Source organism: Dermacentor albipictus, chromosome 10 (assembly GCF_038994185.2).
Source record: "Dermacentor albipictus isolate Rhodes 1998 colony chromosome 10, USDA_Dalb.pri_finalv2, whole genome shotgun sequence".
In the NCBI taxonomy this organism is placed as follows: domain Eukaryota; kingdom Metazoa; phylum Arthropoda; class Arachnida; order Ixodida; family Ixodidae; genus Dermacentor; species Dermacentor albipictus.
In genome coordinates, this window is record NC_091830.1 from 82,084,734 (window position 1) to 82,102,712 (window position 17,979).

General features: G+C 46.0%; 1 protein-coding gene across 4 annotated transcripts in view; it reads left to right on the forward strand.

The window, feature by feature from the left end:
* The window catches only part of LOC135904227 (uncharacterized), a 90,651-nt gene extending 73,088 nt beyond the window's left edge, over positions 1-17,563 (forward strand). For 3 of the 4 annotated variants that reach the window (XM_065434864.1, XM_065434865.1, XM_065434866.1), the window contains 3 exons: positions 4,602-4,775; positions 8,083-8,214; positions 17,310-17,563. In XM_065434864.1, coding sequence (XP_065290936.1) covers positions 4,602-4,775; positions 8,083-8,214; positions 17,310-17,492 — 489 coding nt within the window. In that variant the 3' untranslated portion in view covers positions 17,493-17,563. Of the gene's footprint in view, positions 1-4,601; positions 4,776-8,082; positions 8,215-17,309 lie in introns of those variants that run through there. The other variant, XM_065434867.2, reaches the window with a different exon arrangement.
* The last annotated feature ends 416 nt before the right edge of the window (positions 17,564-17,979 follow it).

A 17,979-nucleotide genomic window follows, 5' to 3' on the forward strand; every position in this document is an offset into this window, starting at 1 on the left:
GCACCAACTCACATATGGTTCATTTTATGGTGCCGGTGAACCCATATTGTGCTCCGCGCACGGCCCATATGAGAGAAATCGTTAATATCAGCTTCCTGAACTCGTGCCGACCGATAAATAATATCGAATTCTTTCAAAATGAAGACGAAGACGGTGCGCTTAAGCATGTATCAGCAAATTCTGATTTATCCTGTGACTAAAAAAATTGCGCGCTTGATTTAATTGTGAGTGCAACATATGAGAACACATTTGTTAAATGCTGGTGTACAGCCACATATCTTACAGTGTACAGCGAGGAAACCGCTCAATGAAATATCATTCTCGACATTGTTATGTTCACGCAAAAGCACATTAGGACTCCTAATGTCAATTAAAACTTTTACACACGCCAAAGAAATTTCATACACCAAAAAACTCATTGTGTCATTTTTCGCAGCGAGAATGTATGACTTTTTGGCATTAGCTTACAATGCCTATATAAATTATTTGGGGCAGAAGAAAGCGCACGATTGCCCGCTCTTCGAGTAATCTTCATCAACTTGTGAGATGCAATATGAATATACGGAATGACATTTGTTTTGCTATTTGCTAATTCCGCATTGGTTTCTTGCTGTCGGCGCTTCCGACAGCAAGCAGGCATTCTCCGATAGGCCTACTTTGCCTACATTGCTTGGGTTAGCCTGCTGTTGACAATGCCTGCTTTGTCCATCATAGCAAACAAGGAATGGTGGCAAGATTTCATTAGAGCGTTCTTAAAGCAAGGCTTAGCGATGCCTCTTTTCACAAGCTTGGAATGAACCGAGTTGTAGGATAGGACTGGACTCTGTTATCGTGTTTCATAGCTCCAACAGCTGTCTCCTACCGAACAAAACAGACAAATGTCGAAATACCGAATAGCGCCGCCCTGAAGGACTTCAGTATCACATCAAGTGGACAAGAGAATCTCTCATAATTGACAGTGACCTATCGACCTGGTCTTCCGCCTGAACTGAGGAACAGTCAATAAAAAACAAAAAATTATCCACACATCGAAAGACCTTCAAAATGTCCGTCTGAGGGTGCTCATGAGACAGAGAGGTGGCGGCACTCATTAAATAATGTCGCCATTTCAGCCGAAAGGCGAAGTATGTACAGCGATAACAAATTAGCAGACAGCTGTAGGTAATACCGAGAGTAGATTTATCAACCGTATCAACTTGAAATCATTCGCTTACTAAGTAAGTTATGAACCATGGCGTCACGCGCGCGCGAGCAAACCTGAACGCATTTCATTCGATGACCGCCGCAAAACACCGTCAGAACGCTGGCTTTGGGAAGCACGGCAGCAGCAGCGAGCGAACGGACCTTCGTGTTGCTTCTCGCTTCAACGCGAGTATAGGCGGTGAAAACACAGCGCACACGAAGCTATCAGCACTTAGAGTACTCTGTCCCCATCGCAAATCGCTATCAAGATAGGGCTCAGGCCGCCGTACCCCATAGGCAGGTTGCGAACGTAGTTCCCGCGCCTACTAGGGCGCCCCTCGCGGCGGCGAGCGCGGAACCGGCAGGATACGACCGGCCCGCTTGCGTTCGGAAAGTCTGTATGTGCATTGTGTCGCGGCTAGCTGTTGCCTTTTCTGAGCAATGCCGAAGTGAAACCCGAGCTGTTGAATAGTGGGCTGCAACAGCACGTACACCAACTCACGAGGAACAAAGTTTTACAGGTTTCCAAGCCGACCCTATGAAGCAGAACGGCGTCAACACTGTATAGCGCTCGTCCGACGGCATAAGCTGTTTTATGTTCCGGCGTTATGCCAAGTGCGTTATAACGCTGAATTCTTTGCTTTTACAGCAATGATGGCAGTAACGGGACACCTGCAGTCAGTGGCATAGCTAAGTCGTCTGGCACCCGGGGCCCATAGGTCTGCGGCCCCCCCCCCTCCCTCGGGTTTATTCGAGGAAGGCGAGGATATCAACAAATTCCGTGTGTCTCCAGAGGTATATGACAACCCCCCCCCCCACCAGTGGCCCCTCGCACCCGGAGCCCACGCCCCTCCCTCCCCCTTTGCTACGCCACTGCCTGCAGTGCGTATCAGGATATGCAGCAAACAAATAGTTTGTTCCCACACTGAACCACAGTAAAGCAGTGGAACTCTTTCCCAACCCTCTCACATTCAAACAGCGCTAGGGCTTGCTGAGAGATTTGAGGAGGGGTTGCAGCCGGCTGAGCTGGCATACACCCTTTTGCGCCGAGCATATCAACGAAGGGGCGGATGAGATCACCAAAATTTTTGACGTGCTTTATTGGAACCTCCTTTGCACACACTGACAAATCGCAACATAAAAGTATCGCACTTCCAGTAACTTAGGCGAAAATATTTTCCCAGCGTAGTTTAACACAACTGGTAAGTTCATCCCCTTTTCTTGTGTTTGGGTAGAGCAACGTTAGAATACCTCTGGTAGGTCTTACGAGCCGCTCGTACGCCCCACGTTCTTGGATGAGATGTTTCGAATTCGTATTTGCCGTCCTGTATGTACAGGGAAACTACCGCGGCGTCCTTGCACTTCCCTGCGATGCCAGCACGGCAATCGCAGCTCTCCGCTAGGATTTGCCTGCTGTTGCCAATCTTCAAGAATCAATGTGGCCTATAATTTCATGCTTCCACACGGTAGATAACGAAGTAACTTACTCTGAGCTTCACGCATCTCGCTGGTGCATTATTTTTCGTTTGCGGATTACACCTAGCAGTCACATCCGATCAGTGCGAGTTCAACACTTCCCTCACGTCGTAGACGTGCCCCACCTTCAAATAGACGACTTCCTTTGTCTAAATTCTTTTCATAAAAAAAGCCATGAAGATCTTGTAATTCCCGGAACCCGGTTGAAATTAATATCGGCGCGCTGTTTCGCGCCATCGCTGCCATTTGACAGGACGCCAAACACGCAGCGCGAGCTGCTGACGCCGTGAGTTATCCTACCACATCCGCGCAACTATTCGTCAGATGGCGCTAGGGGTCGGAAAGACAGGGCGCCGCCTAGCACTTGCAACGTGCCCATACAGGAGCCACCGGAGAAGAACGCCCCCCTCTCTTCGCTTCCCCCGGAGCGTTGCCCATGACGCAAGATGGTTAACTCCCCGCTTTTTCCCATGCGAGTGCGAAATTAAGCTGCCATTGTCAGCTCCCCTTAGCACACTCGCACGTCACACCCTCGTACCTACAGCATACGGTGCATGGGGACGCTGTTATCACCCTTGGACTTTACACGGAACATCATGGCCAAGGCAACAGCAGGAATGCGCGCAGAGTGTCTATATAATTGCTATAGCAATAAAACAAATCAAGTGGTATAGGAGCTATGCAAGAGCCTGTTCCTACGCTTTTTTTCTGCGGGTAAATAACGTCTTCCAAGGTAATCGACGTGGTTCTTAGCTCTGAAATAATAATGCTAGGGCTCTGGATTTTCTTCTGAAACCGTATAGCACCGTATTGATCTATCGACATAAAGATCTTATGTTTTGATGGAAAAGGCTTGGTAGCATTTGTAGGAATTAGGTTTACCGAAGTTAGCTTCATGTGAGTTACTTTATGGGAAAGGGTAATTAACTCGCGAACAGGCATGCCTAGCTTGTATAAAGAGGGCTATTGACTTCTGCCAGATTTCATGTTGCGATGCAATCACCCTCATAGGTACGTCCAGTTTAGCAGTTCTTGCACAAAACGAAATATGAAGATGACTTATATTAATCCTCTGCAAGAGTTTTCTAAAGGTAAATCTATGGCAAAAGCTTCTTTTCTTTGAGTTTTTACCTTGCTCAGTGACACTCCATCACAGCATTTGAAGGCGAAGGTGATAGCCTCGTTTGCTTCGGCACAAAAATCGCATGTGCTATAAAGGTCGGCAGGCGGAACACAGAGAATTTGCACTCAAGTCATTCGAAATGTGCTTAACAAAGTACTTATGCCTGTATCATTAGAGCGGGCAACAATATCCGCACCTTCCTAAATAACGCAGGCCACGATTTCATCTGGGGCGAACTTCGAAATTTGCCTTACAACGCAAAGTTGCAACAATACGAGGAATAGAACTTGATCCAGTGGTTTGCTCGCTACGCACTGTAAAATTTGTGGCTGCTCCCCACTATTCAACAAATATATTGTCCTAGGTTGGCGTTAGAATCAACTTAAGCGCACGGTCATTGATCCGGAGGTTGTTTCGAAATTTGCAGATTATGCTCAGTGAGCTGTCTTTGACGCTTTTTGTGTGATTGTGTCTGCTGTGCGCGGAGCAGAAAACATGGTCGCAGGTGCGCGAAATAAACCAGCTGGAACCTAGCACCCATCCTCTCATTTTTGTTCCTTGCTTTCTTCTCTCTTCCTTTGCACTTTTCCTGAGCTGCCTTAAAAGCAAGACAAGATCATGCCGTACCGACGTTCCCCTAGTGAACTGCACTTGTGGATTACCTTTCTTACTTCCTGCAGATTTTAGTTTCCAAGTTTATTAAGTGCTTTTAATAGTGAGCTGTAAAGGCCGTATAAGAATATGGTCGCCTTTCCCGCATACATTGTTTATGCTTTTCTCAAAAATTGTTATCTAAGCGTCTACTTATGGTTCCTTTCAGTTGAATCACTGGCAAGCCGTGTCACCCCGAGCCAATTACACCAGACCGTCAATACAGACTGGCCTATCCTTTGACCTGTCCACGCTGCACTACGACCTCGTCGAAAGTGCGCCCTCGCTCAGGGAAAGTCTCTTCCGACCGTGCGAGTCTATGAGGAAGACGACTCGAGAAGCGGTAAGCCTCTTTCAGGAACACTTTCCAATTTTCGCAGTGGGTCTGGTAAGTATCATAGCCCTTCATTGCCCAAGGTAACAAGTATTTTTGTGGTTCTGACAACATAAAAATGTGATGTCCTTTTCTCTCTATTCGTTTATCGAAGGCAAGTCACAAATTTCCTCAGGGCACATGGCTAGAGGCAGCGAAGTGCCTGACGAACCTATGCCAACCTACAAAGTTGCTGTTTCCACAAGAAATGCTGGTTAAGTTCAACAAGGTTTTGCAGAAAAACAATTATACATATGTGCAGCCAAAAGGCAATACCAGCATTTGCAGCGCACTATCTTAAAAAAAACACAGGCTAAAAGAGAAAATTCATGAAATGCATCCAGATCCCAGAAAACGATAAAGACATTCTAAATGTAGAAGAAACACTGCTAACATAAAATATGCGCGCATTGAGAAAGAACGATATATGTACATCAGTCGTTTACTAACTACAGTAAAAACTTCTTGCCACTTTTTAACATGGACAATACACTGGTGAGTCCAGCATGTATAAAACCAGCCCTGGAAACTTAAGGCAGTTCATAGTAACGGTTTTGATATCCTAGAGATTTGTTTATGTTATGAACAGATATAGTCCAGTTGACAGTTAGTCGTTGATAGTGAGTTCACAATCAGTTGATACTCAAGTCGTTGTGGTGGGAACATCTCTCCTTCTCCGTTGTCATTTGAGACTGGTCCCTTCAAACATGAAAACCAAGTAGAAGTGAAAAAAATCTTTTTGATGTAAGAAGAACAGGATTTCATTTTTTTTAAATTTTTTTCGAACCCGCCATGGCTGCTGAGTGGTTATGGTGTTAGGCTGCTAAGCAGGAGGTCGCGGGATCAAATCCCGCCCACGGCGGCTGTATTTCGCTGGGGGCGAAATGCGAAAACCCCTGTGTGCTTAGATTTAGGTGCACGTTAAAGAATCCCAGGTGGTTGAAATCCCCGAAGTCCCCCGGTACGGCGTGTCTCACAATGATAAATTTGTTTTGGCACGTAAAACCCAGTAATTCCTAAATGTTTTTGTTCAAGTGTGCTCACAGTGATATTAATGCACTTGCTAAGAAGTTGTTTCAGTTTTGCTTCATGTGTGATAGCGTTTGGGCATTATGCGGTTAAATTGTTCTGAAGGTGCTAACATCGGAAGGATTTTCTTGGAGCCCTCCCATAGCCTCATTTGGGAATTTAACATGGGCGCTCAATGCAAGTAGGCCCGAGGAAGTTTGGTGAAATTCTGACGGCAAGATTTTTCATTTAAAGCACAAAATTGCATTTGCAAGCGCAAGCGCTGGCACGACGACATTTTTCAAAGTCCGTCGAACCCTCTTGAGTTTATTCTAGCCACAGTACTATGTTTCGTTTTTGCGAAATTTTACGGGACTTTCAGCTTTATAATACCTTGGCAGATAATTCAGAAGTTTCTTCTTTTGTTTATATACACACGCACATCTTCATATTTCTATACTATGAGAATGACGTGCTATTGAATTGAAACCGCGGCATTACTTGCGTGCTCATTAGAAGTCAAAATTTTCCATTTATGTGTGCTAAACTCATCGCCTCAATTCGTCGCTGAATTACCACCTATGCGGGCAATTATCAGGAAATCCCTTCAGTTGTCCGCAAGTAGACCATAATTTCTGCGCGCCTGCTCGTTCGTACCAGTCAGTAGCAGCTAATCTCATTGAGTTTCCTACAATAATTTCTATAGGGAATCCTGGCACTGCGATCGTTCCGCCCCCATGTGGATGATGGGCAGTACAACGATTTGTCTGATCTTCCAGCTTGTGCATCCAGACATTCTTGTTGCTCTGTTTATCATGCTTTATCCGACTTCATTGTCCGAAATATCAGAGCACTCTATACTTTTCTAAGTGCGGAACACTCACTCTGCGAACACTAACAATTGCTACTAATTGCAGCGGTTAAACTTGTTAAGGTTGGCGATTTGAAACTTGCCAAGCGTCTCAACGTCCTGGCTTGCCTGTGAGAAATTCATAAGACCGTACTATGGCCGCTTATCGATACATGCGCTTGTGGCCTAATGATTTGAATATCGCACTCATGTGCTTTGTAGAGATCCTGTGGTCAAATCGTCCGTCAGACAATGTTAGGGACATTTACTTAATTTATACTTCCAAAATACTTTGTCGAAAATGACGAGGTTATAAAGTTAGGACGCCGCTTCAACCCAGAAGGACGAAGTTTAGGGAAATTCATGCATTACCCAGCATTCCTTTGCTGACTGAACCACCCTGCTTGCAGCTCCCGTAGACACAGGCGCCAGACTTGCGTATAGTAATTGTATTAAACTCTATGCATGGCTAGTAGGTCACACATGCTTCGCCACACTTCGCTTTCCATAATAAACTAATCAGCAAACTTTTACCGTGACGATCATTCGTCCTGTCGTGCTTGCCTGGCTGTTATTGACTTGTTCAGGAAAGGGAAACGAAGAGGAGCGAACGGCTTTGTAAGGTACGCCAAACTCCCTAGTTGGCTGCCCACATGGGCATCTAACTTAACCCGGCCCATTGATTGCGCGCTATTCGAATATTGTTTTTCTTGGCACAAAACCTGAGCGGCTACCGGCAGATGTCCCTGCGTTTCGAAAGGCCAAAGATTTACTCAGGCTATGTAGGTGGCGCCATCTGGTAGATCCTAACCTGAGCTTGCTGCGTAGACACTGTGCAAAGAGCAGTTACGGAACGTGAACTGCCCACCTCAGCACACCAGACTATGCGCTTAGTGCAGCAAGATCCATCGGAGCCAAATCCTAATGTTGTGTCCAAAACTGTTCCTAAATTTAGTATTTGCGACGTTGATTTTTTAATCTTGACTACTTATGCAAAGTAGATGCCTCAGAAAGAATACCGAGATATGCTGCATAGCTAGAGTGGTCGACAACCTAACTTTAGTCGCGTCCTGCTGGTTATAGCGCAGAAAAATATTTTTAAACCTTGGCGAACACTTTGCTGGGACACTCTGTATATGACGTAATTTTTTACTGTGTTGCCTCTTAAAAAGTGCAGAAAGGTTATATATGGCTCAAAAACATATCTTTTCTTATTTTACGGTGACACTCTCCAGCTAGTATTGCTTGTGTACAGGAGATAGGCCGGTGTTTGAGGGCATTTTGCCCGTTTGATTGTACTCTCTTTCTCTGCCTATACTATGCAACAGTGGAAGAACTTGCCTCTTATATTTTTTATTTTCTTATCTAGACGCATGTGCGTGGGTATAACTAATGCTTGTTATGCATCTTCAATTTCAGCTTTGCAGAAATGGCACCATCAAAAGCAAGGCCGCTAATTACCTTGGCGATGAGGCAGCCGCGTACGGCGTTCTATATAATTCGTCGAGAGTCGTCGCAATGAGCGAGTACAATGACTCCCTGGCTTTCAAGGTCAGTATTTAGAAACTTTAGGTCTGTATGCCTTCTTGCCTTCAGCGCATGCCTTGAAATATTTGTTTGGCAGTTGACGTGCATAGCATTGTTGCAGCAATGCGGAAATATCGGGCGCTGGGCGCACTTGTTCCTGTCTTAGAAACTGCGCTCATAAGAAGGAATTCAGTGGTAGTCGGAATGATACTTTCTGGGGCGTGGCATAAAGAAAATGTGTTGCCTTGCTGTTCTCTTGTTTTGCTTTTGTCTGCTGAAATGTACTTAGCTTCACCCTAAGCTGATAAAGAAAGTATATGCTTCGCATTGAGATCTTTCTCTTATCCTACAGTTTCCAAAGGCTCGCCCTGGTATCCAGGTAGCACTCGTTGCTTGTGCCACTCGTTTCTGGCATTGCAGTTTTCTTCTCGTTTCCGTTGCTTGACCTTTGCTTCATTCACAGCACAGTAACATAAACCAGCAGGCGTTTGGTGTGTTACGACACCATGTACCCGAGCACATGAGGGTTGGACCCTCCCGCGTCTTACCGTGCTCGATTAGCCGTGGCCGGGGAAAAGGGCATCCTGGAGTTTGAGACGATGCCGGGTGTTTGGACCTTTACGGCCCCTCGGTGGAGGCCACACACCTCTTTGGCCTCGGCTTCATGTAGACGGCACCCCCGGACTGACCAACCGGGGGGAAATCTGTAGTTGCCTTTTCCTGTCCCTTCCTCCCTCCAGCCTTCGTCTTTCTCTTACTTTTCATCTTTCCTATCTTCTCATAGCTTCCGATTACTTCCACTTTTTGCAGGCAGCAAGGGTTAACCTTGTATGAATAGCCAACCTAGGTTATTTCATATTTGGGTATAGTGATGACGTACAGGTGGCGTTTACAGGACCTGTTCATACAGTCCCTGTAGCGTCGCCTTGTAGGGCTCCACGGTGGGTGGCTGGCGTTATTGCCGAAATTTAAATTTCTTTATGGCTAGTTCCTTTCCTCGCCTTCCCGATCGCCCTCAGAAAAGATGGCACACCGAAGATATTTTCCAGCTCTTTGGACGCCAAAGCCCGAACTTCCCACGGTGCCATGTGATCCATTCTGAAAAATCCGATAAAGAAGTACGAAACATTTCCCCTTTTCTAGTTTCCAAGTCCTTAACTGATGTCCTTGGTGCAGGCTACAAGGTGTCAAGGCTGGGAAGTGGTGATCTCCTGTTAGAGCGGCATGATCAGAAACAATACGAAAAGTTGCCCAGTCTAGTATCATTTGGGGGTGTTCCATTGACAGTAATTCCACACCGCACTCTGCACACCAGCCGCGGAGTTGTCTCGGATGATTTGTTCCAGCTGAGAGAGGCTGAGCTCTTGGAGGGATTCAGTGATCAGAATGTTGTCAATGTCAGCAGAATTAAGATAAGAAGGGATGGTAAAGAAATTCAAACGAAGCACCTAATACTCACATTTGGTTCAAGTATTCTGCCCGAGTTTCTAGGGGCCGAGTACATCAAGCTCCGTGCCATACTATATGTGCCAAATCCCCTAAGATGTTTCAAATGCCAGCGTTTCGGCTACAGTTCGCAGAGCTGCCGGCGCCACCAAACATGTGCGAAATGCAGTGCCCATGAACATGCCACTGAAGCTTGTAAGAACTCTCTCCATTGTGTAAACTGTACGGGGATCACGACGCGTACTCGTGGTCGCGCCCCTCCTGGAAGAAAGAAAAAGAAATTGTAAATATAAAAGTAAAAGAGAATATATCGTTCAAAGAGGCACGTAGGCGGGTAGCATACCTGCCAAAGAAAAGCTTTGCCGAAGTGGTGCGTCAGGGGGCAGCGTCACAACGGCCTCCGGCGGCTGTCCGACCCACAAGCTGTGAGTCGGTAGTTACGCCATCTGCGCCCGCGGTGGTCGCAGCTAGCGCTGCTCCACCAACCGAGCAGAAGGGACCATCAACCCCGAAGGTGGGTGCAGCCGAGACTGCCCCAACCTCCCCGGCCTCTTCCAGCGCTGGCAACAGCCGGCGCAGCCAAATCCCTCAGGGAACCCCATTGACCTCCGGGTTGGTGGGCGCAGGGGTCTTGCCCCGGTTACTGGGCCTCGAACGAGCTTTGTAATGTAATCTCTGAAATATCTGTAATTAGTATTTCTGTTTCCGTATACGCAGCACCTATTTACTTCCAATATGGATGCACAAATAATTCAATGGAACGTCAGAGGTCTTCTTAGGAACCTTCATGATGTGCAAGAGCTTATCCAAAAACACAGTCCAAAATTGCTGTGTCTGCAGGAAACACACATAAACCCACAGCCGACCGTATGTCACGTTTCGCAAAGATCGCGATGATGCTGTCCTATCATCAGGTGGTGTTGCCATTTTTATTCATAAAAGTATTTCGTGTCAACGTTTACAGCTACAAACGCCCCTTGAAGCAGTGGCGGTCCGAGTTGTTCTTATAAACTCGTCACCATTTGCTCGCTTTACGTACCCCCACACTACAATTTAAACAAACATGAATTTCAGTCATTTATAGATGCATTGCCAGAACCTTATGTTGTTCTTGGCGATTTCAATGCGCACAGCTGCCTGTGGGGCGACTCTCGTATAGACGCGCGAGGTCGTCTTGTTGAACCGTTCCTTTTTTCTTCAGGTGCGTGCTTGCTGAATAAGGAACCCACATATCACTCTCTAGCAAACACAACCTTTTCTTCAATAGATCTTAGTATAGTTTCCCCGTCTGTACGGCCCGAACTGGAATGGGAAGTTACGGACAACCCTAACGGGTGTGACCACTTCCCCATACTGCTAAGAACATCTAAAGAAAACGAATATCCTCCACAAGCTCCTAGGTGGAAGATAGATACAGCTGACTGGAAGAAATTTCGAACTCTCACTAGCATCTCATGGGCTGACATGTGTTCTTTAGAAATTGATACTGCTGTGGAGTATCTTACATCATTCATAATAGAAGCCGCATCCAAATACATATCCGAAGTAAGTGGTTTGGCGTGCAAACGACGTGTACCGTGGTGGAACAGCGAATGTAAGATTGCCCGTAAGAATCAGAACAATGCGTGGGGGTTGCAACGCGCTTCTCCCACTGCAGAGAATCTTATCAACTTTAAAAAAGTAAAGTTCAAGGCAGGCGAACTCGCTGACAGGCCAGCAGAGAAAGTTGGCACAAGTTTTTATCGAGTATAAACTCGTTTATAGATGAGACCAAAGCCTGGAACAGGGTTAATAGGATTAGTGGGCGGCAAATATATTCACTCCCTCTGGTAAACACACAGGACGATACACTGCAAGACCAGGCAGAATCATTTGGGGAGTATTTTGAGAGCGTGTCAAGTTTAACAAATTATTCACAATCCTTTCCCAAATACAAACAAACAGATGAATGTAAGCCTTTCATCACAAAGTGTCTTCAGAATGAGGCATACAACCGTCCTTTCAGTATTGCAGAGTTTAGAGCTGCCTTGAGCGCATGCAACAGCTCTGCACCTGTATCTGACAGAATAATGTATTAAATGATCAAAAACCTACGCATTGACACGCAAGTTACACTACTCGCACGTTTTAACACTATTTGGGCTGTGGGATACCTTCCAGCCGCATGGAAAGAAGCCATTGTGATCCCTGCTTTGGAAAAAGGCAAAGACCCTTCCTCAGTGGTAAATTACCGCATGATAGCCCTCACAAGTTGCCTTTGTAAGGTATTTGAAAAAATGATTAATTGGCGACTCATTCATTTTCTTGAACAGAGCCAAATCCTTGATCCCTATCAGTGTGGCTTCAGAGGGGGGCGCTCCACAATTGATCATCTCGTACGTATTGGAGGAAACATCCGTGACGCATTTGTACACAAATAGTTTTTCCTATCGATATTCCTCGATATGGAGAAAGCATACGACACAACGTGGCGCTACGGAATCTTGAGAGACTTGTCAGAAATGGGCATTTATGGTAATATGCTAAACCTAATAGAAAGCTATTTGTCCAATCGAACATTCCGGGTAAAAGTCGGCAATGTACTGTCACGTCCTTTTGCACAAGAAACTGGTGTACCCCAGGGAGGCGTGCTTAGCTCCATGCTCCTCACGCTATGTTCTAACACGCTTCGTGCTTCATTACCACCGGTCATTTTTTACTCTATCTATGTGGGCGACATTGAAATAGCTTTTAAATGCTGTAGCCTCGCAGTGTGCGAGAGACAGGTATAGCATAGTTTGAACAAAGTATCAAAGTGGGCCGAGAAAAACGGATATAAAATCAATCCTAACGAAAGTTCTTGTGTTCTTTTTACACGAAAGAGAGGCCGGATCCTTGCTTATAACTGTGTGGACAACAAATTCCTGTCAACAAAGAGCACAAATTCCTAGGTATTATACATGACGTTAGACTCACTGTCACTGTGCACATCAAATATCTGAAAGAAAATTGTCTAAAAACAATGAACTTAATGAAACTTCTATCTAAGACTACGTGGGGTAGTGACAGAAAGTGTCTAATGAATATCTACCAGAGCTTAATATGGTCGCGATTGGATAATGGGGCCGTAGTGTATGACTCTGCCGCCCCGAGCGCGCTAAGGATGCTGGATCCTTTCCATCATCTAGGTATCCGCCTTGCCACTGGCGCTTTCAGAACAAGCCCGATTGAAAGCTTATATGCCGAGCCGAATGAGTGGCCGCACCACTTGCAGAGATCATACATTAGCTTTACATATTTCCTTAAAGTGCACTTCAATCCTGAACACCTATGTTTTAATACCATCACCGATATATTCGCTTAATGCACCATAACCAAGCTCTTACCTCCTTGGAAGTGGCAGGTGATAGAATGTGACGTATCCTTTATAAAGCTCACAAAACACGCTCCAGAGGTTCAAATAAGAATGCATTTCCTACAACTTCAGTACAAGCACTCGTGCACAGAGTTCTACACAGACGCTTCCAAGTCACATTCCGGAGTGTCCTATGCAGCCGTCGGTCTATCCTTCTCGGAATCTTATGTACTACATCCAGAAACAAGTATCTTTCCGGCAGAGGCCTACGCATTATGGTCGGCTGTAAAGCATATAAGGAAATCAAAATCCAAAAAGCTGTTATATACACAGACTCCCTAAGTGTAGTGAAGGCCTTATTGTCACCCTACAAACAGGAAAATTCTGTACTTACTGAGGTCTATTCCGACCTGTGCAAAGCTTATCTATCTAACCAGCATATCATCATATGCTGGGTACCTGGCCACAAGGGAATCGAAGGTAACGTTCTGGCAGACTAGAGCGTTATGCCATTTGCACCCCCTGCTGTTAATATTACTGCTTTGGTGCCTCTCACAGATCTGAAACCTTACATACGAAAAAACTGCGAAACCACTGGCAACGCATGTAGGACGCAGAAATGAACGATAAACTGTACGTTATAAAGCCACAGCTAGGTTTTTGGCCCTCCCCATCAGGATCTCCGCGAGCAGATGTCCTATTCTGTCGCCTCACAATAGGACACACACTTAGGAACCATCATTTTCTACTTACTGGAAGTGAACCTGCAACCTGTGGTAGATGCGGTAAGAGGCTGACCGTCCTCCATGTCCTCTTGGAGTGTCGGAAAGCCGAACCTGAAAGAAAGAAGCATTTTCCGCTTCCATACCGTTTTTACATCCCTCTACACCCGGCTATGTTTCTTGGTAAGGAACCGCTTTTTAACACCAAGGCAGTCCTCGAATTCTTAAAGGATGTAGTTCTACACGTTATAAGCCCATTAAATTCGTAGAGCATCCTCGCCCCAGAGGATGCCGCTGTGATAATTGTGTTGAATAGCACATGCCTCAAGGCCCGTGTGTTCCAAGGGCTCTAAGGAGGCAGTAGTGCCCTAACATATCTTACATAACCTGATATATTTTACACATCGTATCATTCTTCTTTAAATGCATCTTAATGTTCATTGTACGCGTCATAAGTCATCGCCATAATCTTATTATACAGATTTTTTACGCCGCGGTTTCATTCCCACTCGCAGTATACCGATAAAAAGAGGGGTGGAATGAAGGAGGTTTCATATTCCTCTGGTAGAATGCAAAAGCGCTCCTGTATAAGATTTAAAGAAAGTAAAAAAAAATTGGAGGACGCTTAAGCTTCGCCTTCAAGAGTGGGACGCGACAGCGTTCCCGTCGACCCGCCAAGGGGTATAAGACAATGCGCTAGGCCCAGCGATCACTTACGATGCGCCCCGCATCGGACTTGGCGCCCACCTATCACGCGGTGAGCGTCGAGCAACGCAGCGTTCGGCGCGGCAACGAAACGTGCGCCTGAGCGAACGAAACGAACCAAAGAACTCGGTGTCTCGGAGGGGAAACGATCTACGCCAGACAAACGTCGTGATCGGCACGGGCAGAGAGATAGATAGTAATCTAAACCGGGAGCACGGCGAAGCGTCGTCAGGGGAGAGGGAGTCCCGCGACGCGCCTGGCAGCGGTCCCAATGCGCGCGCGGCGCCCCTCCTGTCGGGGCAGCGCCGTACATTGAGAGGAGGGGGTCTTCTGTGTTTGCCGCAAGATGGCTCTGCGTGTGCGGAAAGCGCAGAAGAAATGCAGCGGAAACGCACTTCGCAACTCGTGTAATTGTGACTTCTGTACGTTACATGTTCATAATTACCGATATACACCGCAGTATAACTTTCCACGGCTCGTTTCGAAGGCAACACCGCATTCACTAGAGGCGCGTTTGCACCGCTTGGAAGCATCGAACTCGTGGCTGAGTGGTAGCGTCTCCGTCTCACACTCCGGAGACCCTGGTTCGATTCCCACCGGGCCAATCTTGGAAGTTGCTTTTTATTTATGAAGCGCCTGCCGTGATTTATCGCTCACGGTCAACGCCGCAAACGCCGACACCGACGCCGACACCCGACGCCGACGCCGACGACACCGGCTTTTCTGCGACACGAGCTCCTTAACGCTATCGCGTTAAAATTAGACGAAAAGCATAATCAGTGCGACTCCGGAGCCCCAGGACTACCGCGTCCATCATAGCCCACTCTGTCCATAGTTGGAGTAAGCTAAACCCTACGTCTCTTTAGCCTGATGAATACGATGGACGCTTACCCCCTTTAGTAACTCTGATTCCTAGGTAATGTATCTACAACTGTGGCATTCTAACATGGATATTCGCACTAAACGTTTATCAGCTCGCTGTCTTTCCAGTTCACGATAGAGAAGCGTAAAAAAGATGCAGAACTGGGTAATTACGAAGCCAATAATGTGCACAATGGCAGCGAAGTATCTTCAGCCCGTCATTGTAGTGGCTTTGGCTGGACAATTCTTTTTTTTAAACTAACCGCTGTTATCTACAAACATAATCGCTGCACCCAAGAAATCAGTAAAACAATCCACATAGCCATGGTCGCCCACGCTTAATTAGTAAATCATCTGTCACATTGCCACAATATTGCCGATTTGGGAAGCAGCGTGGTCACAGATTATAGGTGATAGCAAGTGGTACTGTTCATTGGCTATTTTATCGGCGCTGTACATCTTGCTTGTTCCTTTGTTCTTTCATTGTACAGCACTTATATAGAAGAGTGTTCTAATAGTGAATTTTCGAGTTGAATCGAAGATGAATGTCTAAGAACAATCACCTTCGAATGTCGGATTGAATGTGTTCTTATTTGTGAACAAATTCAAATTTATTGTTTCGGTTTAGAATGCGTCAAAACCCGAGGTCGAATCACAATAATTTATGCGTTCATGTAGTGACAATAGAAACTGAAGACCCAGTGAATTCTGGTGTTTGCAAATGAGAAAATACGTTTTCAAGTTATCTGATGCCCCGTGATGATGGCAGTAATAAAAAAAAAGTGAACAAGGCGTCATTAGATGTACGTAGACCATCCTCTTCGTAGTGTCGCACTACAATGCTGAGGAGCGTTTCAAAAGGATGCAAGCTTTGTGACTCTGTTAAAACGACAATAGGCGTCTATATAGGCACGCTGTAAATGAGACATTCAAGATGAATGACTAAAAAAACTCACAGGGCGTTAACAGGTATGTCCGTGTTAGCGGTGATGCAGGCTACGCGTTTTCGCTATCCTTCTCGAGCACAAAATGCACTTGGCGTCTCTGTAGACTGCGGCCGCTAGCGTTGTGTTCCACCGTGAGGTTACTGAGCGTAGCGATGACGGTGTGTCCAGCTTGCCTCGTCATTTTGGAAACCAAACCGATTCCACGTCTCTTGAGGCCCCTTAACCCTCCGCGTGAGATTCAGTGGCGTGTTCAAAGGCGCCGATTCAAAGGCGCCTTCAACGGGGAACACACTAGAACTTCCACGATATTTTGGGTGCAGTCAGTGTATACTGGTGCCCATGATGCGCAGAGGGCAACAACATTGTAGTGGTATTGCAGAGAAGTGCCACCGAACCTTCTTCTTTCATTGGCAGACTCGCACACGGTGTCCCTGGAGCTTTCGCTGTAACAGTAGAAGCACTTTATGGTGCACGCCTAAAGCCCCCTCACCGGACGCCGACACCAACGACGCCGACTCGAAATTGAGGAACAACATAAACAAATTTTAATGATATGAAGTTATTGACCTGAGGTTGCTTGTCCTGTGTGTTCAACGAAAAACTGGCGTCTTCCAAGCAACGGCGTCTCTCTGGCGACAGATTTATTCACAATAGCCCTGACTTGCGTCAATAGCCCGGTCTTCACCCTCTTTACTCGTGCGAGATTCTTATGTTCCCTTATACTTGAAGAGAAACTAATATTTAACAATTTCGAATAGTAAAATTTTAAATATGTGAATCAACTATTCAAACATAACGAATATTTGAAATTTCAATTAATCGCACACCCTTAGTATTGTCTATTTCTCGCCTATAATAAATATTCTCAGTCAAAAGTTAGCAGCTTTCATTAGATCTTCATTGCTTTTTTTAATTGTTTCAAGTCGGCTTAGTTGTGTTCAGTTTATGGAGAACTATCCGGTATAATCTTCGTCTTTATTCACCGCAAGTTGCGGTAGCATTCCACATGAAAACCTATACGATCGCAATATCTCGCACGACGAAAGCGTCCGCAGTGCGCCCAGAAGAGTGAACTTACAACGAATAAAACTTCATCTCTCGCAGTTCGAGATGGCCGTAAAGGACCAAGGCATTCGTCAGCGCACCGCGTGGCTGTTCTACAACGTGCACCTGCAGGACTTCGATAACCAGTGCCCCGATCCTCCGTACACTGTCATCAGACTGTTTTGTGTAGCGTTGAAAGGTCCAAGCGCGGAAAGGTGCCAACCTGAAGAGTATCTTCGTTAAGCACCCATGGCCGCCACCCTATCGTATGTATAGCGAAAAAAAAAGAATAAATAAACGACATATCATTAAAATGTTGCAGTGTCTGTTTTTGGAGTAACCACCTTCAGAGTGTCTACTGTCCCGTTTACTGTTTGCCAACCAGCTGGTATCTTTGACACGTTCAGTGTCCCATACCCTCTTCAGCAAAGAAGGAAGGCACAGGAATTGACAGTCGTTTATTACATAGTCTCCTAACGATCATAGACTGTAAGAGAGTGGTGTAGATCAGGGAACACGTGGGGTTAGTCGATATTGTAATTGGCATTACGATAAAAAATGGAACTGGGTAGGTCGTGAAATGTGCACCTTAGATAACCTATGGACCATTAGCGCTACAGAATGGGTGCCAAAAGAAGGGAAGCGCAGTCGAGGACGGCGAAAGACTACCTGGGACGATGACATTAGGTTATTCGTAAGCACTAGTTGGAATAGATTGGCGCAGGACAGG